The following is a 23,936-nucleotide window of genomic DNA, read 5'->3' on the forward strand; positions in this document are numbered from 1 at the left end:
AGAGGGGAGGGGGAGTGAAGGAGGTAGAGAGGGGTGAGGGAGGAGGTAGAGAGGGGTGAGGGAGGAGGAGGAGGAGGGTAGAGTGAATGTCTGGGGCAAAAGGAATGGGACATGGAGACTGGATAAATTCAGGAATTATCTTTATTTTTTTTAAAAAGAAAGTTTTTAAAATCTGAGAGTTTCGCGCGAGTGGGAGGTTCTGTATCTGATTCCTAGGGAAATGGGCTCTCAAGAATGGGCAGATTGGGGAATCACAAAGGAAGACTCGGTGTGATCCTCTGTCACTGGGCGAGTTACTGCTGCCCTCTCTTGGTGAAGGTGCGGGACTTGGGGCTAATCCCCTGCCATTCCCCATCGGCGTGACCGGCTCCTTTCTCATTATTTTGCAAAAACTGCGCACTTTACAATAAAGTGCAATTGTTTTCCATCAATGCAATGCATCTTGTTTAAGAAATTGTAAACAATTTTACACGATGTCGACATCGTTCACCTGAGGAAGGAGGAAGCCTCCGAAAGCTTGTGAATTGAAAATAAAATTGCTGGACTATAACTTGGTGTTGTAAAATTGTTTACAATTGTCAACCCCAGTCCATCACCGGCATCTCCACATCTTGTTTAAGAAATGTATTGAGCGAGCATTTAGCCGGTCACAACACGCGGGCCTTTCCTCCACTTGTTGAGACTTCAGATTTCAGTCTGTCTCTGCCACCGTTACAACATTTTCCCTCACTCACCGCCAGAAATGACAGCTACTGTCAGTCATCCTTTGCATTTAACTCATTTATTGTTAACACGAGTGTATAACACGATGAGTGTATAATATCGTTATGCAGGACACAAATTACCCACATCGCTCGCTCAGACAGACAAGACAGACAGAGCAGGGCGCGACTCACATTCTCCGTTAACTGCACGAAGTTTATTAAAGTGCGACCCAGGCAGGGACTGAACGCATCCACTTTCTTACCTTTCATTATTAGCGCGGAGGGAGTGACCGCGGGCTGGCTGGCTGGTCTCGGTCCATTTACACAAACCCTATTGTTTTCTCTCTTTAGCAATCCTGTTAGAAGTCACCTGTCCCGCTCTGATCTCCGTCCTTCCTGCCGCTGTAAATATGGGGGGGGGGGGGGGGAGAGAGAGACTTTCTCGGTTCAGAGCACCTGTGTGGTGTGGACGGCAGTTTCTGGCTACATGGGGAAAGCTTTAGTGTAGGATCTGAGCCAGAGGAACACTTAAAGCGGGCATCAGGATCAAGGGCTGGGCAGCACACATTGTTAAACACTGGGCAACCTCGTTTGATCCCCCTTAAATTTACACAGTGAAAGGGATAGCACAACGTTTTAGGGGCGCTGTTTGATGCGATTATGGTTGAAAAGGAGGCACAGTCTACAGTTTATTCATACAACACATCCAAAGGGCTGAGATGATCTAAGCCACGAAGCTGAAATGGTTTATCTATGCCAATCTAACCCGGACTATTACATCATTGGAACACATTCCAGACCCACGCTACTCGGTGTACAGAATATATGGGAATATATAGATTCTCCGTTATGTTTGATTGATGGAGACAATTACACACTTTCTTACTTATGTTCCACTTAATGAGTGTAGATACTGGGATTGATTTATTCATACTCACGCAATGACCTAATGGTTCTTAACATAACCAGAACCCTGAATTTGCTGCACGTTCAGGAGTGTATTATTCTTTATAATAAATTCCAGCTTTTCTTACAATCTTCCATTTTGCTTTTTTATGTGCGCCAGTGGAAGTGTCGACTTGAACCGAGACGGACTGCAAGCTCCTATAACCGAATGGCATGACTTGACAGAAGGTAATAATGCATGGACTATTGCCCAGGCAGTGCTGGTTAACTGACTGGTACAGAGGGACATGGTAAAATATATATTATATGTTATAATGATGACATCAAATTAATCTTACAACTCTAGAGGCAACTCAAAGGTCACCACCATCTAATCGTCATTTAAATTGACCCGCAGTATTTTATATTTACATTTTCCATATTTTATTTACATTTTTGCCGGTTGCTGCAGAATCACTTGTTTGAAATCTATTGAAGTTTATGAATCTCTTACAAATCCTGTTCGGTTAAATAACGCCACCTAATGGCAACGCGGCGAATTCAAACCGTGCGAGCACAATAAAACCGACGGTGCAATCAGTCTTGTGCATCTTTGGCCTCAGATTTCCCAGGGTATGCACATATCCCATGGGATACAGGACAATCCAAAGGCGTTGTTTAGTAAATGTACCACACAAACAAATTTAGTAATTCATTTTCGTTGGAAGTTTTTTATGTTGAACGGTTTGTTTATGGATTTGTACACAAGGCGCAATATACAGAACACAGCAACTCTCAGAAGGAGGCACAGTGCAATAATTGGTAGAGAAATTATAAGTACATTATTAAATCATATTGTGACAGACTGGTACTCAGACATCAGTGTCGGCAGGTGGACTGTGGTTAAAGTGGAATTTGTTAAGAGGGGTTGCTCTCCTGTGTAATCTTCATCCCTGTCCCTATAGCATTTGACCCCATTGTATAATCTTTAGCCCCACCCCATAACCTTACAAGCAAGTGACCTGAAGGTGGAATATTTAGGGGCCAGTGATTGTAGCAGAATTAGGATTACTGTCAGAACAGATTTTAGAAAAAGATTTTGGATGAGAATAGTGCACATTTTAGAGGTGTGAAAGGGGACTGGACCCCAATTAATTCAACAGAAATCTTAGTAGATAAAACAGCATTCAAGCAGTGGGAAATATTTAAGTATTTAAGGATGGAAAAGTCCAGAATAAAAATATTCCGATCAGCAGTAAAAGGTCTGCAGCAAAGGCTAGAGTCTCATAGCTGACATAGGAAATTTGGTCTGAAATAAAGACTAACAGGGGCCTTACAATAAAATTAAATCTAGTAATATAGAAGAAAACCAGAGAAATATTAAAAGCAGAGAAGTGAAGCAAAAAGGGAGACGAGAAGAGCTAATAGATAGTAGGAAAAAAGTTGTTTGTCAATATACAGGGTAATATTGGCTTTTATAAGTATATCAAAAAACAAGAGGATAATCAAAGAAGGCAATCTTACAGTAGCAGATAGATGAGTGGCCGAGATGCTTAAGAAGTATTTTGCCTCTGCATTTACAGAGGAGGTTGAAGCAAGGACTGCAAGAGTAACAGAGGAGGATGTGGAGGAAGAACTAATAGATATAATTATTTTATAAAACTGTATTTAAAAGGTTAATATGTCTCTAGACATGCATGCTCTAACTCCAGAATACTGAGGGTAGTGATGAAATAACAGAGATACAAACCATTATTTTGGAAAAAAAAACTTTTAGAAACATAGGAATTGTACCAAAGGACTGGAGTGTGACGAATTCTATATCTGTTCAAGAAAGGGGAAAAGGAATTATAGACCAGTTAGCTTCAAGTTGATTGTAGGAAAACTGCTAGAGGCTATAATAAGGGATAACATTAGGGAACACTCAGAAAAGTTTGGGCTGATTAGGGACAGTCAACATGGATTTGTAAAGGGCAGGTCATGCTTGCCAAATCAAATCAAATTTTTCAAGGAGGTTACTAAACATACAGAGAAAGGGAATACAGCAGATGTGGTATATTTGGATTTTCAAAGAATGTTTGATAAAGTGCCGCATAAGAGACATGTTGCAAAGATTAAGGCCCATTGTATTAAGGGTAAAGTGGCAGCATACTTACAGGGATAGCTGAAGGATAGAAAGGAGACCATAGAAATAAAAGAATGTTTCTCACATTGCAAAATATGGCTAGTGATGTGCCCCAATGATCTGTTTGTACCACTCTCGTTCTCCATATACATAAACGATGGGTGTAAAATAAGATAAACATTTTCTTATGCTCCTCTTGATCATAAATCTCACTTTTGGCATTTCTTCATATTGACAACCATGGCGCTGGCCGGCACTTAGAACAATCATAAGCACGTGACAAGATCAACCGTTCCGCACTTGTGCAGAGTCATCAGTGCCAAGTAACTGGCAAACTCACATTGAGGCAGCTCATATCTTGTTCAGGTCAATGAAATGACAGGACCTCATTAGCAGTTATGGTACGTACTCACCTGACAAGGGGAGTTGACTTTTCAAATGTCATATTTTCTAAGCTTACTGTCTCAACAGTTAATAAGGTTGCATAGCAATGGGATGAATTTTCAACAAAAGTGGGGATGGCGTAGATTCCACACTCAGTCCTGATATTTAGTTCCATGAATGCTATATTCATTCTCAGTCGTCCTGCCAGGATAGGACGTTAACTTGAATAACTAGGATCAAGAGAAGCAAGAAAGCAGAAAAGTCAAAAAAAGCAGAGTCTGTTCAGTGATACTAGTGCAGTAAATCACTTTGAGTCACACCTTTAGTTGAGATTTGATGTATAAAGAATATAAAACAGAGCACAGAAAAAGAAAGGCACTGCTGTGTGAATAATCAATAATGAAAGCTCAGGCAGGTCACACAGATGGAAGATCACATCTTTAGAAAGGGAAGACATATCATCAGCTCCACATTGGCTAAGCGACAATATTGTCATCAAGAATCCTACCGCCTTACCGTAGGAATCCTGCATGATCCAGTTAGTTACTCCGTGCCCCTAGGTAACTGAACAGCTAATAAGATTGTAAAGCAAAGGGAAGTTCACACCATCATAACTAACATCAATAAGATGATATCACAATGAATCAATTCAGGAAACATTAGTCATATCAAAGATGGCTGAACAAAGAAAGTGCAGAACTTGGAGTTAGCCATCTTTGATACTCCTAACTTTTTCTGAGCTGCTCCACACTGGGGAGTTTTGAAAAAATGTCAAATTGATCTCATTTCTTACTTCAATCTTTCACACTGCATCTTCATTGGCAAGCAACCATGCCCAGTCCTAAAACTTGTGGTTCAGTTGACATTGATCAAATACAAGCATTCCCAGACACCATATTTCATAATACTACCCTCTAAGGCTGCTCCTTTCAAAAGTGAGAAGCTATGTACACTTATACCAGATGATGCAATGTTGTTATTATGATAGTATATCAGCATGATTTTTTAACTTGCAAATCTAAAAATCTTGATGGCAGAGTAATGATGGCTGCAAGCTTTGTTTTATTTTTGAGGGTATGGATAGGAGATAGAAAAAAATCTATTTAAAAATGAGAAAAGGAAGGGGGACAAAACGTTGAATGAGGTGCAATGAAAGGCAGTGCATTTCCTTCAGGAATTCAACACATCAATGATGATCAGAGGTCAACAATGGATTTTCCATATATGCTTGGATCATACCAACTCTTTCAAATTTGATATTTTGAAGCATTCATTATATGAGACAAGTTGGAAACTAGACACCTATAAAGCAGTTAATGGACTTAATCTTCAAATGTAGTTCAGTACAGTTTTGGCAACAATGGGTAATTCAAGAAGATGACACAGTATCACTGAGAGAGGGGCTAGGTTAGAAACTAAATCCAAGAGCTGCTAAAGCTTCCTGGTTTGTGCTTTAGACTGAAGGCTACTTTTTCCACCAGCCCTTAGTACTGTCATTCAATCAATTCATTTATAATGAAAAGACAGCATTAAACTTGAGAATGAAAACCAAAGATAATTAAAGCAAATCTGGAATTTTATCAGTTGCCTCATAGAGAGCTCCCATCAATCCTGACATGCTTTACAGTGCTACAGCTCAATTGATTCAAAGTGCTGGACAATTGTTCTTTGGCCACTAGAAGTAACAATGCTAATTGAGTTGCTCCAGTCTACAGTTGCCATGAGTAGGCATGTAAATTTAATTCCACTGAATGAATAATTAATAAAAGTCATTACTTTTAGTGGTGATTTTTTTTGTGTTGATCACAGTGAGGAATACAGCACTTCTGCACCCAGTATTAACATCAAGCATTTCGAAGCCAGATGCCCCAACAATGTGCTTTAAGTCAAAGACCACCCCTTTGCTACACCAATGTGACATTTCCATTTCCCAAACTAACCATCCACTTCGCCTCAGTGAGTTACATTCTCAATTTGTGCTGATTACTATCAAATTCAGGATAGTTTTGTCCAGTGAGTCTGCAACCATTTAGAGGCGAGACTTGTTTCACATGGGACCCTTACAAAGAGAGGAGATGTTCTTCCCATCAATCTGAGCTGGATTTGCAAGAGGTGAAAGTGGAGTTTATGGAGGGTGGAGGATGGTAGGCCAGCAAGGAAAGCATACGAGTAGTTGAGTCTGGAGGTGTCAAAGGCATATATAAGGATTTAAGCATTGGAGGGGATGAGGTAGGATTCAGATAGTGTTACAAATGACTCCCTACACCACCCATAATGACTATTATAAACCCTTGTTGGTTACCTTTCCAATTCTTCATTGCAAATCTTCATTTAGGTGCAAATGAACTATGAAGAGGAGGCAGTGACTACAGTGCCATAAGTGATTACAACAACTTACATTTATATAGAACCTTTAACATAAAGAATGTCCAAGGTGTTTCAGAGTTAGGTGTTTGGAAAATGGATGCTGAGCTTGGAAGGTGAGATCAAGAGGGGGGGTGATCAAAAACTTGGTCAAAGAGATGGGCTTTGATGAGCTTTTTATAGGGGAGGTAAAGAGGCAGAGGGGTTTAGGGAGAGAGTTCCAAAGGGTAGGACCCAGGTGGCTGAAGGCTGTGCCACCAACAGTCGGGTGAAGGGGTTGGCAATACACCAGTGGCTGGAGTCAGAGGAATGGAATGCTGGGGGCAGGAGGAGAAATGAAGAGCTGGAGGAAGTTGGATTTAAGGATGAGGATGGGGATTTTAAATTTAAGGCATTGGGAGACGGGGAGCCAGTTTATATCAATAAGGAGAGGGGTGGAGTGAGCAGGATCTAGTGCAGGACAGGATAGATATGGCAAAGTTTTGGACAAGTTGGAGTTTATGGAGGGTGGAGGATGGTAGGCCAGCAAGGAAAGCATTCGAGTAGTTGAGTCTGGAGGTGTCAAAGGCATATAGAAGGATTTAAGCATTGGAGGGGATGAGGGAGGATTCAGATGGTGTTACAAATGATTAGAATGCCACCAGAATCTCATTATCACTTCAGTTTACCTATCTTTTGTTATATGCTATGATTTTGATGGATGGGTTTATGCAATATTGGATCCCCTTTTCCTGTTTTCTGCAGATAGCAACTCTCAGCAACGCTGAAAATAGACAGTGCACTCCATGTCAACGGTGTGTGATGATGGAACTGCTTAAGGACTACCAACCTCGATGTAATCACTGCAAGTTTATCCAGCAATAACAGCAAATATACATTCTAAGAGTCCAGAATAGTCAGTGGTGGTGTTGACTAGTCTCTGATCTGCTCTGACCCCTCCCTGCCTTTGATTGCTCTCTTCCTCCAACGCAAAAAGCAAAAAAAAAAATCCAGCATAGAATTAACCTTTCGGAAACTACCATTATTTTCTCAACCCCGTCCCCCCGCTCAATCGTACCCTTTTCTCTCCTCCTGTGCTGACTCATACTGAGCAAACATTTCACAAGTCCAAGCTCTTCCAATAACCTGCCCAAGTAGCCATTTTTCATGTGTGAGCTCTTCTACCATTGCGAGCCAGCCTGATCGTGTCCTCACCTGAACTTTAATGCCGGGAGTCACTGCATAGGGCCATACGTGTCCTCAGGTGCTTCACAATTAAGTTTTTAAAAAAAGTGTGATCACTGTTCACTATTGTAATGTCAGTGCACAGCAAGTTGCACAAACAATGACAAATGACCAATTAATCTGTCTTTGGTAGCGTTGTTAAGGGATAAACGTTGACCAGGATACCAGGAGAACGCCCCTGCTCTTCTTCAAATAGTGCCAGTGATCTTTTACATGTTTAAATTCAAACTGCAACCACCCAGGGTGGGTACTCAAACCTCTGACCCTGAGATTAAGAGTCTCATGCTCTATCGACGGAGGTAACCGGGTTACTGGATAAGAATCAGGAGCGGAGACACTAGCTAGAGACTCTGAGGCTAATTCGATTACCTCTAGCACCAACCAAGCTAAGGTTCTCACAGGACGGACCAGGGATGGAGCCAGTGAAAGTTATAGGCAGTATGGTTCAGCATCACACCAAGTCACCAGGGCAGCTCATTGCTCAGTTCCAATAGAAAATGATGGCACTTTAAAAGAGGGTTAGACAGGTCATACTTCAGTAATATGGCCATAGTAAACTTCACTCCATATTGTAACACACATAAAGCAAGCAAAAGCTTTCTAATGTCATGTTCCATAAATTTTTACTGTAAATTCTGTATTGGTTGTTCCACAAACAGTAAAACAGCCACTTGCAAAGGCTCATTATTGGAATATTCAACACACTAATATTTCAGCCTTTACTTTTTGTCAAAATGCTGTAGATCACAGGCTACTTCTCTGTAAATTCCCAATGTCCCATTGTCTTAGAAAGGATCACACATTGGCACTGAATTAACAAGCTCACTCAGAGAGGCCACAAAGGCAGCTGATTTAGTGCCAAACTGGTGCAGAAGCCAGGAGTTGGGGGTTACTGTATGTTCTCAAGGATACAGGAAGCTTCTATTCTGATCTATGCTATAACTGACTTGGAAGCACATGATTCTGACAAAAGCAAAAAGGATATTACATTCACCAGTACTGAAATTCCTTCCTTTGGTTTGGTCCAAAAATTCTCCCAAAAGTTCCATTTAAAAAAATGTGATGGATCATTTTTCATCAAATGCAGAGGAATTAAGAACTACCTATGGTTTTGTGATCCTGAGAAAGAATATGGTAGAATAGGAAACTACACAAGAGTTTTGATTTCGTAGTGCAATCTTTGCACTTGTGAAGTCTTGTAAGCACAGCAATAGGTATTATTCTCTGAATGCAATGGTACTACAAAATTACTAATTTTATTCTAGTAACTGCTAAAATTAGATAAAGGACAAACAGTTTAGCAAACAAAGGAAGAATTGGAAGCAAAATAAATTAGCATAGAGAGGAGTATGGCAACAATGCATGAATCACAGGATAATTAGAGGTTTAAAAGGATAAGCCTAAATGTTTTCACACTAATGAAAGAAGCATTAGGATTGAACTGTTGGAATAAGTAGTACAGACAAAGTTATGATATTGTTAAAAACATGGCTATGGGCAGGAGAGGTAGGAAGGTACTGAATGGAATTTAATGTGCAAAAAGAAAATAGACTTGCATGTGATTACTGACAGGTGAAAGTGTCCAGGCAACATAATGTGATTATAAGATTAATCTAGCATTGGAAGGCTTTCAATACAACTTCAAATAGGCCATCATGAAATTCATTAGTAAGGTCACACCTGGACTATTGTACCCAACCGTGGGCCCTTTACATTCTAAAAAATCAGTCACAACCTAGAATCAGATGTGAAAGATCATTTGCTCCATCCTGGCTCATCCATATAGGAACAATCTAGTCACCAGCCCTCCCCCCAATCACAAAATACAACTCTTTCTTAAATTCTAGTTTTTGGCCTCTTCAGCCTCCCATCCTCCACCCGCTGTAAACTTCAACACATTCAAGACTCTGTTGCTTGTAACCATCAATCCTATCCTTGCTGACCTACATTGGCTCCTGGTCCCCTAACGCCACTAATTTACAATTCTCATCCTCATGTTTAAATCCCCTCATGGCCTCATCTCTCATCTCTGTAACCTCCTCCAGCCCTACAAGTTCTCTCTGGGCTTTCGTGTATCCCTCCCTCCTTCATCCCACTGTTGGCAGCTGTGCCTTCAGCCATCCAGGCCCCACACTCTGGAACTCCCTCTCTAAACCTCTCCGCCTCTCTCCTCCTTCAGGACCTTCCTCTTTGGCTAAGCTTTTGGTCGCCCCTCCTAATATCTTTCTTTGGCTTGGCATTCATTTTTCTCTGATTACGTCTCTGTGAAGTGCCTTGAGGCATTTTTCCACATTAAAAGCGCTTATAAATGCAAGTTCTTGTTGTTGTTACTGTGCTATCCAGAAGTCCATTCCATGTATGGATTGCTCTGTTTGAAGCAAAACTTACTGACATCAGTTTTTGCTACTTTGAACCTGCGTCAATTGAGTTTCAAGTAGTGTTCTGAATTTACCTTTCTGGTATGATTTGCTATCCTTTATATCAATGAACTCCCCTCTGAATCCTTTCCTTTCAAAGTCCAGTCTTTCCCCATAACTCAGTCTTCCGACTCTCGTAATCAGTCTTATGGTTTGTCTCACCACCGCCTCTTGGGTTTGATTGTCTCCCATGTGTTTTGGTGACCAAAACTGAAGATGGTACTCAAGATGGAGTTTGACCAGAACACTCTGCAGTTTTAGCATTAAACTAAAGTGAGTAATCATCACTCTCAATGAGTAACATTCTACATCTGTATCAAGCAACATGATACAAGTCTTCAGAATGCTAAATAGGAATGGACAATATATAGTTATTTAACCTGAAAAATGAACACTGGATTAGAAAATACAAGCATGAACTTCATAAGCCTTAGGCAAAGCTAAATATGACAGTGTTTTCACTTTCCCTCTCCTAAAAAAAAGTGATAAATGGAAGATTTTGACCAACTGCATGTAAATAGCTGGTCTTGAAAGGAACTGGCTAAAATACATTGTATAGAACATTATGGTTATGTATTATTGTGACTATAGGAATCGTCATCCATGGAACTAAAAAAAAAACTATAAATGTAAATGTTAAATCAACATCCTGGAGTTTTCTCTTGATTTCAGAATTCTTTCTTGGAATTATTTCCTGTCAGCTGTCCTGGCTCTACATTCTGGAACTCTCTCCCTAAACCACCAGTCTACATCTTTTCCCATCTTCAAAAGCCTTCTCAAAACCTAACTCTATGGCCATCCTATAGTCACCTCCCCTAAATCTTCTCCTACTACCGCCTGCCCTCTGATCACATCTCTGTGATGTGGTTTACAACGTTTTTACTATGTTAAAGATGCTACATAAATACAAGTTGTTGCTGTTGAGGTTATCGATGATTAAATGAGCAGAATCCACTGGAAGGAGCAGTCTCAATGGGCCAAATGGCATTGTCTCATTCTTTTATTACTGTTTAATCAAAAATTACTAACAAACAGCATCCCAGTACAAAGAATCCACTCTAAGTTACAGTTTTCCACAAAATTATCAAGAACAATGAAATATTAAGAATTCCATTGCACAATCTCTCAGATGCAGTTAATTGCAATGAAAGTTGACCTGAAGAGTTGACCTTTGCTTCTGTTACCTTCAACTTGCTGCAATCTGTCAGGCTGTTGAAGTAACAGAAGTCATTCCACACACTCTACACATTGATTCATCTGCTTTCCAAGTGCCAAAATATTGAGCATGGGCAAAAACAGAAGATACTTGACAAAAAAATGATTTGAAGGGCAAAGGATCTAACAGAACGGTTATTCAATCAAGGTTACTAAGGACTCAAATCATTGCTCACATCCCCCCTCCCCAATTACCTTAAAGAAAAAAGACAAAATACAGAAGCATTAGAAATATAATATTTATTTGAAATCAAGAAACTTGTTACTGTAGTTGTAGCATTCTGCATTATTTTCATTACTTCAACCCTGATCTGCTCGATTTCCAGCTTTCTCAAGTGACTCTAATAATTCGGTTCCCATTTCGATTCGGAATTCGTAATACATTCATTGGTCAGCGAAATTAGCCTTCCTCTTTTCAACGAATGCATTCATGCCTTCTTTCCGGTCATTCTGAAACAAAGAGATTACACGGCACAATTGGAATGTCTTGGTAGATGAGAATAAGTTCCATATTAACTGAATGTACTTTACTTACAGTGCAAAAGGTCGAGTGGAATAAACGCTTCTCCAATCGGTTTCCTTCTGCCAATGTCAGTTCAAAAGCTGGAACAAAATACTGAATTGTTAAACAGGCACAGTGGATCAAAGCTATTAAACGCTGTGTTATTTGAAGGGCAGTGATTCTTGCAAGTGTTACTTTCAGTCGGCTGGCAACAAAATAAGACAGAAAGTGATAAGGAAATCACTCGAATATGATGAGTCCTCCCCTCTCCACAGAAATATTGCAAACCCAAATCACTGAGCTCCATCACTTTTTCTAGTGGCTATAATGGAGATTTTTTTTTTGATGTTATTCTTTATTTAAGTCCTTATGCTCCACAACCTCCAACGACTTGTCCAAGGGCTAACTTTCAAGTTCCATATCAATTCTGTAGGGCTCCTATGCACTAGCCAAATTGCAAATCTCCTAGCCCCAGGGAAGAAAGCTGAGAGAATTTACCTCCGAAATCCTGCACAGACTATCCAGTTGCATCCATTAAACTTCAAATTTGCAACAAAAGCTTAATCTCCAGCACAAACATAAGTGAGGTATTGGTGTTTATCTCATCGGTGTACATCTTACTGGTGTGGCAGTAAAATGCAAACAGCAAGTCAATATTATTTGTTGACAAAGATGGTAAATTGCAAAAAAAAATTCAATTTTTTTAAAGTGGGAAGCTAGTTAAAAATTAGGAAATAATCTGAAAGTTATTTAACCAGCAAAACCGACTGCATAACTATTTTGACAACTCCCGCCCATTCTGGAACTAGACTAACAAAGTTAAGACACAATTATTTTCCAAAAAAACCCAGATTTGGTCACTAATTACATATTTTTAAAAAATATTTACGATAAATTTCAATATTAAATAAAACCCTCAAATTATACATAAGCACTATAATTCATTGCAGGAAGTAAAGCATTTGCATCATGAAATAACTAACAGCTGGTGAAACTAATCTCAGGCCTCATCATCTGCTTCTTTAAAACAGGTCCTTAATAGGAACAGTACTGTGCTGAGGTTAAAGGATTAATCTGCTTACCACCATTGACTGCCTCCTTTGCCATTGCTGTAATAAGCTTGGAGTTGGATGCTATTTTCTCTCCACATTTAATGGCTTCTTCCACCACCTGAGCTGGTGAATATATTTTACTTACGAGCCCTTTGAAAACAAAAGCCATCAGCCCAGTGTTATTACACTGGCAAATGTCCTTCGAGTTTAGTTATGTGGACTGGAAAATACATGCATTAATTCAAAAGTTGTGTATTTTGTGTTTTTTAAAATTTGTTCATGGGATGTTGGCATCGCTGGCAAGACCAGCATTTATTGCCCATCCATGTCTCTGATAGTACAGCCTAGATTTATTGTTTTGTCTCAACAAATCACATGTCTTAGCATTAACGTTAAATATTTTAGACACAAAAAAAGTAAGATTTCTAATAGACAAAGCTCCACTCCATCAGAGAATGCAATCACACAACTCTACAATTTAAATATTTTTGCTAGGAATATTCAGGTGGCATGAAAGAAAGTGTGGGTCCTTTGAAAGTTATCTCAAAGTCTCTGTTTTTCTGTATGTTCGAAATGTTTATCATAAAGCAGAACTGCAGTGATATCTTGAAGTAGAAATGCTCCTGCAGTTGGAAAGGGATCAATCCCAGTGTTCTTTTTGAATCCTATCGATTCTTTATCTGATGCACTGTTTTATGTAAGAAAAAACTTGCACTGATTAAATGGGCTTTCCACATCCTTGGGACAACAACAACTTGCATTTATATAGCGCTTTTAACATAGTAAAACATCCCGAGATGCTTCACAGGAGTGTTATCAGACAAAATTTGACACCGAGCCACATAAGGAGATATTAGGACAGGTGAGGTAGGTTTTAAGGAGCATCTTAAAGGAGGAGAGAGAGGTGGAGAGGTTTAGGGAGGGAATTCCAGAGCTTAGGGCCGAGCCAGCTGAAGGCATAACCGCCAATGGTGGAGCGGTCAAAATCAGGGATGTGCAAGAGGCCAGAATTGGAGGTGCACAGAGATCTCGGAGGGTTGTAGGGCTGGAGGAGGTTACAGAGATAGGAAGGGGCGAGGTCATGGAGGGATTTGAAAACAAGGATGAGAATTTTAAAATCCAGGCGTTCCCAGACCGGGAGCCCATGTAGGTCAGCAAGCACAGGGATGATGGGTGAACGGGACTTGGTGCGAGTTAGGATAGGGGCAGCAGATTTTTGGAAGAGCTCAAGTTTATGGAAGGTGGAAGATGGGAGGCCGGCCAGGAGAGCATTGGAATAGTCAAGTCTAGAGGTACAAAGGCATGGATGAGGGTTTCAGCAGCAGATGAGCTGAGGCAGGGTTTGAGACAGGAGATGTTACAGAGGTGGAAGCAGGGACATCCCAAAGCTCTTTACAATCAGTGTGAACTTTCTGAAAGTTTAGCACCGTTATGTAGGGAAACATGGCAGCTATTTTACACACAGCAAGTCCCACAAACAGCAATTGAATGAGCAGATAATCAGTTTCTGGTGGCATTAGCTGAGGGTTGAACATTGGCCAGGACATCATGGGATCTTTTACATCCACCTGAGCAAGGAGATGGGGCCTCACTTTTAATGGCTCATTTGAAAGACTGCACCTCTGATAGCGTAGCACTCCCTCAGTACTGCACTATAGGTGTCAGCCTAGATTACGTACTCAAGTCCTGAAGTGGGGCTGAACCCACAAACTTCTGACTAAAGAGGCATGAGTGCTACCAACTGAGCCAAGCTGACATTTAACGTAGCATCACGTCTCCAGATGTTGGTGGAGGGAGAATGTAAGAGCCAATGTGAGAACAATAATCCAACAACCACTAAACACCATACCTGCTGCTTTAGCCTCTTGAGCTGAAATCCGGTCTCCAGTGAGGACCATTTCCATCGCCAGTGACTTCCCTACTGCTTTAGTCAATCGCTGCGTTCCACCAGCACCTGACTCAGAGAAAAGACACTGTAGCTTTAGCATCATCTTACCACTAAGTTTTTAATTGTCGGACACTAAACATCTCTTTCCTGAGCAAGACCGATTAACACGATAACACAGTGTTTTCCTGATCACCCTTTCCAATCCAGCAACATCATTTGAAACTGGTCCATTAAAAAAATTATTGCTTTCAAACTGCTGAACATGTGACTTAAACCTCACGATGATATTAAAATACCAGTTAAGATCAATTCACTCAGCCACTACAGACAAATAGTTTTAGGGGATCTTGATCACGTTGAGCTTCAGAATATGGTGCAAGTTCAGTATGTGTTACACACAGAAATAGAGTGTGAGCAGGGAGGCAAGCAGACCTATAATGTGGAAATAATTTTATGACATACTCAGAGACAATGAACTAAATGTGTTTTTTTTAATTGTTTTTTTAAGACATTTATGCTTATCAGAACAATAGAACTTTTTTTGTGCAATAGACACATTTAAAGTGACGCACAGCATACACAAAACTTCATATGGGCAAATTCAGTATCAGTGGGAGCCGTGCTCACAGGAACTTGGGTTGGACAATAGGGCTACAGTACTGTTGCCTTATCTTCCCACAGCACTCCCTTTGAGCTTGACTTCTCTCTTGGCATTATGGATTGCGGAATTAAACCTTATATATGTAGAGAGATAAAACTCCATAGCAAGGAATCTTTACTTTCTAAAACAGTTTTACAAAATCTGTTTGGCAGTCGGAGAATGGCATGTGTGTGGTCACAATTACAGATAATGTAATATGTAAACGGTGGAACCTAAGGATTCACTTCAAACGATATAATTAATAGTTACATTTTCCACTAACCTGCAGCTTCAATAACCTGCATATTGCAGGGTTTTTATCAATAAATATAATGTCCAATGTTTTGGAATATTAACCGTGAATGACAGAGCCACAAGAGAGGATGTTGTCCTCAATACACAAGATCAGCTGGTCTCTTAGATTTCAGAACACTATTATACCAAGACCCAGTAAGTGTCAGGAAAGTAATAGAAAATTTCCAGCTGCAACACCGAAATACTTATTTTCAATACAGTAATACAGTTAAAATACACAACCAGTCATCTCCGTAAACTTCACAGCAAATATTTAGCAATTTTTTAATATTAATAAAGGTTTAAATAGAAGTTTTAAATTTAATTACAAAAGTGTTTGGTCCAAAGCTACTATTGTTGGACAGACTTGTTGTACCAGTGCCGAACAGTCTAAAGTTTCCACTGTACAGCACGTGACTGATGCCAGGCTTTCTCTGAGCTAGTAAATGATGCCAACGCTCCCTGTACATATCCCTGAATGGACAAACCTTCAAAATGACACGTAGCAGCGAATACACAATTTCACAGGGCAGTCTTCCTCTATAGAGTACCATAACCAAACAAGGGTAAAACTTTACCATTTACCTACTAATAATACTGTGCAGAACATTTACCAGGAATAGTTCCCAACAGAATTTCTGGTTGCCCAAACTGTGCTTTTTCTCCTGCGTATATGATATCACACATCATGGCCAGCTCACAGCCTCCTCCAAGCTGTAAAACAGAAAGGTTAGAGTCATGCGTTGCATTCTCTAAACTTCTCCAGCACCTAAACACACATCAGCACACTTTATAATTTGGTACCATCGATTTTCATAGCAACGTATCTCATTTGGATATAACCAGAAGCTACAACCAAAGTTCAAAAGGAGTTGCAAATTCTTCATATTTATATCAGGGCAATGCATAATACAACAATAAAATCATACTTTTATCTCCAATCTGTTACTGTAAAAATTGATTAAAAATGTTTCCGATTTGTAGAATAAACAATTATTCAGTATTGTAGTGGAGAAATTACATCAAGTAGAAACAGACCCTGAAATTAACCCTTGCGACACTAGCAGGCGAAAGCTTCACGAGTCATCAGAAATTCCTCTTTCCGCTATTATAGCAGAGGCGTTAACCCATTTAACCACTAAGACAGCGGAAAAAGGAATTTCGGATGAATACGTTAAGCGTTAGTCAGCTAATATCTCACAGTTGAATTTCGGGGCTAACGGGTTCAGATAGAACAGACAGCGCACACAATGGATACAGTGGGATATGTGGTTCAATGAGGGGACGGGTACTGAATTTAAACTCCGACTCGCGAGACTGGCCACTTACATTTACCCAATACATTTCTCACAGGTCAGACCTCCCAGTGGATTGTTGATATGAATTTATTCCACTCCCAAGGAAGGTGTTTGCAACCATTGGGTGCTGTTTATGAGTTATGGCCGTCCTCACTCAAGGAATAAAGCGTTCGTTCCATAGTTTGCTACTCAATATGAGAGCTAACTCCCTCATTTTGGCCAGTACAGTAGCAGCACCATTTGAGAGCAGCGAGTGTCTGTTACACTGACTGATGATCCTGCAACTGTTGGGGGAGGAGGTACAGGCACGGGATGCAATATACCAGTCTCCTGCGTGGTGGCTCAGATAGCTATTTTTTTTATACAAATTTTCTTCGACCAATTATCTCCCCTTTTCCTCTGCTGAAGGTGTTGATTTTCACTGGCGTACTGTTTCCCAGGTGCCAATCCCCCTCTGGTAACTCATCTAAGTGGCCATTCTTCATGCCTTAAGTCTAGACAATGAGTGTTGACAGGATAATCAACCTTAGGGGCCATCACAGTCGAGCCCAATCCTGTCTTCACCTGACAGCCAAACACATAGTTTTCAGCAGTCAACGGCTCATGAGCGAGTGTGGAAACAATGAATGATGTTACCCAACGTTGCACAGGAGCAGTAAGACCAATTGCAAGTGCCCCTGCTACAATCCCTACTGTGGTCAGCTAACTCAGCTCAGACTGGGAACTGAACTTTGGATCTTCTCGTCTGGACGGCTTGATTATAAGCTGCCTTTACCATCGAGAGAGTTCTCTGGGATCAAAAGAACAGCAGTAGAAGATGTAGTCTTAGGTTTTGTGGCCGGTTCTAAGAAAGACAGATGCAAGACTACGATTTGACATGTTTAGGCAGTGCTGCAGCCTGCTCCCCTCAACCAGCTAGTCTTCCTACCATCCTTAGCCAAGAGTGGAAAAACTTATCCCCTCCCCGAGGAACACTTTATCTTTAATATCAATCAAGACATTTGAAACTCCTGGTGAAAAATGAAATAACCTAGCAAATAACAGCCTCATCACACAGTGCTCCTGCCCTGCCCACACAGCAGCTGGACACACCATGAGATGGATACACCTTCATACAGATAGTACGAGTTCAAAGCATCAACTTTCAACTCTCAGCACTACCTACAGCATAGCCATTCACAGCAGCAATCACAGGCTTTTTAGCTGTAGACACCCGGTTCCAATGGGAAAGGAAGTTCCCGCCATAGCACTCCTGGAAAGTTTTGTTCTGCATCTCCTTGATATCAGCACCAGCTAACAAAAGATCAAATAAAACAGGAATTGAGTTACAAATGCAAAATACATCAACAAGTAGCATACATATAGTGCCTTTAACCAAGTAAAATGTCCCAAGGCGCTTTACGGGAGCGTAATCTGACAAAAATTGATCTCGAGTCAAAGAAGACGACATTAGGACAGGTGGCCAAATGCTTGGTCAAAGAGGTAGGTTCTTAAAAGAGGAGAGGGAGGTGGAAATGCAAAGAGGTTTGAGGAGGGAATTTCACACGGACTGCAGCGGTTCAAGAAGGCGGCTCACCACCACCTTCTCAAGGGCAATTAGGGATGGGCAATAAATGCCGGCCTCGCCAGCGACGCCCACATCCCATGAACGAATAATTTAAAAAAATTCCAGAGCTTAAAGCCTAGATGGCTGAAGACACGGCCACCATAGGTGGGGTGAAGGAAGTGGGGGATGCACAAGAGGCCAGAGTAGGAGGAGCAAAGAGATCTCGGATGGTTGCAGGGCTGGAGGAGGTTACAGAGATAGGGAGGGGAGAGGCCATGGAGGGAATTGAACACGGGGATGAGATTATTGAAATCGAGGCATTTCTGGGAGCCAATGTAGGTCAACAAGAATAGGGGTGATGCACGAACGGGACTTGGTGCGAGTCAGGATACGGGCAGCAGAGTTTTGGATGAGCTCATGTTAAAATACACGATTTGCAGTGACATATCTTTTATACTACAACATAGACTAACATATTGAACATTCAAATGCAAATTAGATTGATATCTTTCAGAAAATAATATTTTGGGATAGAGTATGAGTAATCTGAGACATGACATGTGGTGAGTGTAACATGCCTTGGGATGAAAAAGGTGACTTTGGACCTATGGTTCCCAAAGCTCTCCACCATCGGGGGTTTTCCTCATGTCTGGGTCTGTTGTAGACTAATTGATAGAGATTGATTGCTATGAATAGTCAGCAACTCCATTATCATTGTATCATGCGACTACCTGGATGGTAGAAGGCGAATTAGATGGAATTCCTATAAAATTCCTCAATGTTAGGAAATATACAATGGCCCTTATCATAATTCATTCATGAATGTCTTCCTGGCTACATGCCTGCAAATGCCTTTTCACTTCCTGTGAGAACAATGGCTCCAATCGCAGGGTCATCTTCAAACACGTCCAGTGCCTGACTGACTTCTTTCATCAGTACCTCGCACAATGCGTTCAAAGCTTTCGGTCGATTCAGCTGGATAAACCCTACATTATTCTTCTCGCCCTTCTTTTCCACTAGTACATATTGATACTGGGCACCTTGAAATGAAAACGGTAAAAGCACGTTAAAAAAAAACGTACATAACTGACACAATAAGACAAATAGATCCGAAGCCTGTGGCAATCATTAGATATTACTGCAATGGATGGAGTCCTCCAAAGCAGATGTAAATGACCTGCATAGAAGTTTCTTCCCTCTTTGCACTCTACCTCTTCCTAAATTTATTTTCCAGGAACGTTGATTTGAATTCAACAATGTAATGCTATTCCCTCACAATCATCTACTATTTCGTTGTTAGAAGAATGGTGCTTATTAGCTCAGTGGTAAATGCACCATGTGGTGCATTTCGAGCTATAAGACAACAAGCTGCCACGTTTCATCCCTGGCCTGTATCACATGAACTCAACTCAGCCAGGGTAGCAGTGGTGGTTTTACAATTTACTTCAGCATTCCCAGGATACGATTGGGAGAAACGTCAATCAGACAGGGTTCCCACTCCTGATCAGTAACCAGTGATGTTTGCCGGAAAATGTGTGGAAATTGGGCAAGGCAGGATCAAGTTCAGCAATTGTCCAATAGCATTCACTAAGCTAACACATGAAGAACAGCTATTTGGGAGATACACACCTGTGGAACCTACCCAGGTGTGTACAAGAGAGAAAATATTGGGACAAGGGGAAATAAGTGGCATTAATGTTGCAGATGGCAAACCTTGCTCCCACACTGAGGTACAAAGACCACAAAAAATCACAGGAAGGGTGGCTTATGAACCAGAATTTTACAGTAAGATGCACTGGAGTACTCTGGAAACAAATTACTAAATAGGAAATCCAAAAGAAACTTTAGAATGCATGTAAAATACTAATTACGGGCACTACACAACGTACAGTACATTTAAAAAACTTGTGATAAAAGTGCATTTTCTCCTACTACAGTAATTAGTACTCATGAATCAAATCAATCAAATCTTTCTATGTGGCTCAAAATGATTCAAATTTTGTTTAAAATAATTATTTATATTTTTCTGGTTTCACAATTGATGCACAATGAAAACAGCTTTAAGGGCCTTGTGTCCACAGGCAACACTTTATGATTCGATCCTGAACTTGCATATGCCAATCCATTTATAGCTGACCACTGGCAACAGGTCCTGAAGTTGGCCACTGCAGACAAGTTTCATTGTGTCAGGCTATTCCCATTAAAATTGCTATACCACAAAAATCAATAAAATTAGACTTTGACATCCTTAGTTCTCATACATATGGGCTGAAATTCTAGCTTTTTGTTAAATGCAAATTAAAAACAAGATCTGCTGTGTAAATGGAGACTAAATCCCTTGCCCAATGTTAAGTGGACAATAACGATTGGCCCCCAAGCTTACACGTGTTTTTCTGTTGCACAAACTGGCACCTTTCACCAACACGTAATTATATCAACAATGGTTGCTCTCAGTCCAAGATTCTGCAGAATATATCTATTTGTTTTAAAAACTAACATGGCTTTGCTCGCAGGTAGCTTGGGGCTTGGAGTGCAGGGCTCTATCCATTTTGGCTATACTGAGCTGATCCCTGAACGCACAAGTGGCACGAGATCCCCTTCAGTAGGTCCTCTCACACAACTGGAGTTTGTGCCAGTTGCATAATTCCAGTCTGATGCAAAGCCACATTTTAAAAGCGTGCACTGACACTCCTGGGAACTTTATACTTAATATGGAATGTTATAAAGTCACCTCAACCCTCTTTCCCAACCCACCTCTTAACATTAAAATGAACCAGCTGGCAAGCAGAACGGCGTGGGTGTCCAAACATAGGCTGAACTTCTCTGACCCTGACCTCAGCAATGCACTGTCCCTACTTTAACTGGGGGGCTGCATCACTCCAGAAATAATGGTTGCTGTGGAAGAACAATCTTAATGTCAAGGAGGGGAACAAAATTAAAAGTATCATTATCATTTTTGGGGGGTTGTGGGGGGGGGGGGGAAGAACTTTTTTTGCAGTTTGTTTGTAATCTGCTTCAAAAAATCCATGAATAACACATTAGTATCCAGGGTGAGTTCACAGCAAACTCTTGCAATGCAACTTTGCATTGCTGGTTTAATCTTAGACATTCCCCCCCCACACAGAATTATTCAGCTGCAGACAGGATCGACGGTGGATCATCTACTCCTTCAGGGGTCTTTAAATTCCGACGGTCACTCACTCTTCGGGAGCAGCTTGCATTCATCCCCATGTACTGCAGCAGGCCCTGAGCTCTCTGACCTCGAGTTTTTTTTTAGTTTGCAAACATAAAAACGTTTATTTCGCTGGGTGAAGGTGCACCCCTTACCTGCGCTGTACGCTCTGGCTGCATTGCACGTAAAAGGCAGGGTTTTGGAGGCACATAGTGAAGACGCGGCGACTCTGCAGAGAAAGGACATTATTGCACTCCACCTCTCCCAGAACCCGAGCGCAGTCTCGCGAGAGCACGCGCACCGCCCTCCCCGGGACACCCGGCCAGCTGTCAATCACCCAGCCCGGGCAATGTGTACTTCCCCAGTCAATGATTGATGTTTCTCGCAGATCATGCAAAAATTTGTAACCGATGCATGTGCTCAGGTTGCAATCCTGTATTGTTTACACTTATTAATTGCAATAATCTTAAATTCAATAGGTTCACTGCAAAAATGCATCTAATAAAGGATGTTAATAGCAACTTTTGCATTCTATTTGGGCTAAGAAATCCGTTCCATGCACTTTAACCGACAATCTCATTAAAATTCAACTGTCTGATCAAATGTCACAACCTGTCTTTTTGCTGACGCCCATTGGCCTGCTATGTATTTCCAGCATTGCCTATTTTTTAGATTTCTAGCATTTGTAGAATTTCGCTTTTATTTTACTGGAGTGAGAGACCTAGATTAGGGCTTTTTAAAGGTCCGCTTCCTTCACGAAAAAATGTTCAATGACCTATTTTTGTTTTGGGGAGGGGAAATGAACTCTGTGTCATTTTGATTCTGTCAATGTCACAAGATAGGTAATGCATGTCACAATGTTTTTGCAAATGAAAAATGGTTGATCTGATAACTTTTAAAATGAAGATCGTGCCCCCATAAAATAACATTTTTGTTGCACTGAAGAGGATTTACAACTGATCATGTTTCAATTTACCAGAAACAGCCCAGTGCGAACACAGCTCCAGTGCATCCTCTTCTGGCAGCTAGGGTTGGCTGTGGCCTAGAAAGCACAGTGGATGCTGTAAGGCAATCTTATCCGTTGTGTTATCTGCCAGTTTCAAGTCTTAAAGCGGGAGAGGTGATCATATCCCCTGTTTACATAGAATTTACAGCACAGAAACAGGCACTTTGGCCCAACAGGTGTATGCCAGTGTTTATGCTCCACAGGATCCTCCTCCAACCTCTTCTTACCCTATTAACATATCCTTCTATTCCTTTCTCCCTCATGTACTTATCTAGCTTCCCCTTAAATGCATCTATGCTATTCACCTCAATTCCTCATGTGGTAGTGAATTCCACATTCTCATCGGTCTTTGGATAAAGAAGTTTCTCCTGAATTCCTTATTGGATTTATTAGTGACTATCTTATATTTATGGCCTCTAATTTTGGACTCCCTCACAAGTGGAAACATCTTCTCTATGTCTAAGGTGCTGAGATATTTGGTGGGTATTTAACTTGTAAAAAAAATGATCTGACTGCCATGTAATCTAAAATTTATCCCAAGTGTAATAACACTGTACTAGAAATTCCCCTCCCCTCCTTCCATGTAAATCTCAGACCTGGAACCACAAGACAGCACCCAAACCTCCTGTTACCCCACATTTGCACAGAGGGGTTGTTGCAGTGGTGCAAACTGAGCCTTTGGATTGGGTGCTGTCTGCAGACGCACAGGGGGTTAGTGGGTCGTGTCAGGCCTTGAAGGTCTGCTGTGAGGCTGCTTGCTTGAGTGCATTGTTGGAGCATTGGAGAAGTTTTTGCTTTTGGATGTCCATGGTGACTGTGCTGGCTCCTGTATTTTTTACCTACTGTCAAGAATGACCTCCAGACTGGACTCCTGCATTTGGGCCCCCTTCTTTAACAATCAGAGCCTGGTTTTGCCTCTGTAAGAGGTTGAAAGGGGGAGGGAGGTCCCACATCCATCATTCAAGGCGAAAGTAGATAAAACTCGGGGCAGGAAGATTTGGTGGAAAGTGGCCGAGGTCATCAACATGACAACAATTATATGAAGGACATGGCTTCAATCCTGTAAAAAGTCCAACAATCTGATAGGAAGTGGCAAGGTAGGAATTGATCTCTGATCACTACTCCCCGTGCAGAGCAAAACATTGGCTGCTGCTTGAACTAATCATTCATAGACACAGGAATGTCATTTAGAAAGCTCCACAGTCACAAATCTCCCACCC

At 41.0% G+C, this 23,936-nt stretch overlaps 1 protein-coding gene across 1 annotated transcript; it reads right to left on the bottom strand.

Annotated features, from left to right (window-relative positions):
* Positions 1 to 11,543: 11,543 nt before the first annotated feature.
* echs1 (enoyl CoA hydratase, short chain, 1, mitochondrial) lies at positions 11,544 to 22,003 on the bottom strand. The gene is made up of 8 exons (XM_067972594.1): positions 21,866 to 22,003; positions 19,381 to 19,578; positions 18,158 to 18,285; positions 16,309 to 16,408; positions 14,722 to 14,826; positions 12,903 to 13,022; positions 11,854 to 11,921; positions 11,544 to 11,768 (listed from the first exon to the last, which is right to left on the bottom strand). Exons 1-8 carry the CDS (start codon positions 21,954 to 21,956, stop codon positions 11,703 to 11,705), a joined length of 876 nt encoding a protein of 291 aa, XP_067828695.1. The 5' UTR covers positions 21,957 to 22,003; the 3' UTR covers positions 11,544 to 11,702.
* Positions 22,004 to 23,936: the final 1,933 nt, after the last annotated feature.

The sequence above is a fragment of the Heptranchias perlo genome, chromosome 36 (assembly GCF_035084215.1).
Source record: "Heptranchias perlo isolate sHepPer1 chromosome 36, sHepPer1.hap1, whole genome shotgun sequence".
In the NCBI taxonomy this organism is placed as follows: Eukaryota; Metazoa; Chordata; class Chondrichthyes; order Hexanchiformes; family Hexanchidae; genus Heptranchias; species Heptranchias perlo.

Bases quoted from the DNA above. Each gene is read 5' to 3' on its own strand.
- echs1 (XM_067972594.1), bottom strand. From the start codon at position 21,956: ATGTCCTTTCTCTGCAGAGTCGCCGCGTCTTCACTATGTGCCTCCAAA. The intron at 13,023-14,721 runs GTATGGTGTTTA...TTGTTTTCAAAG, and splicing joins TCAAGAGGCTAAAGCAGCAG to GGCTCGTAAGTAAAATATAT. The intron at 11,922-12,902 runs GTAAGCAGATTA...ATTTTGTTCCAG, and splicing joins AAAGGAGGCAGTCAATGGTG to CTTTTGAACTGACATTGGCA.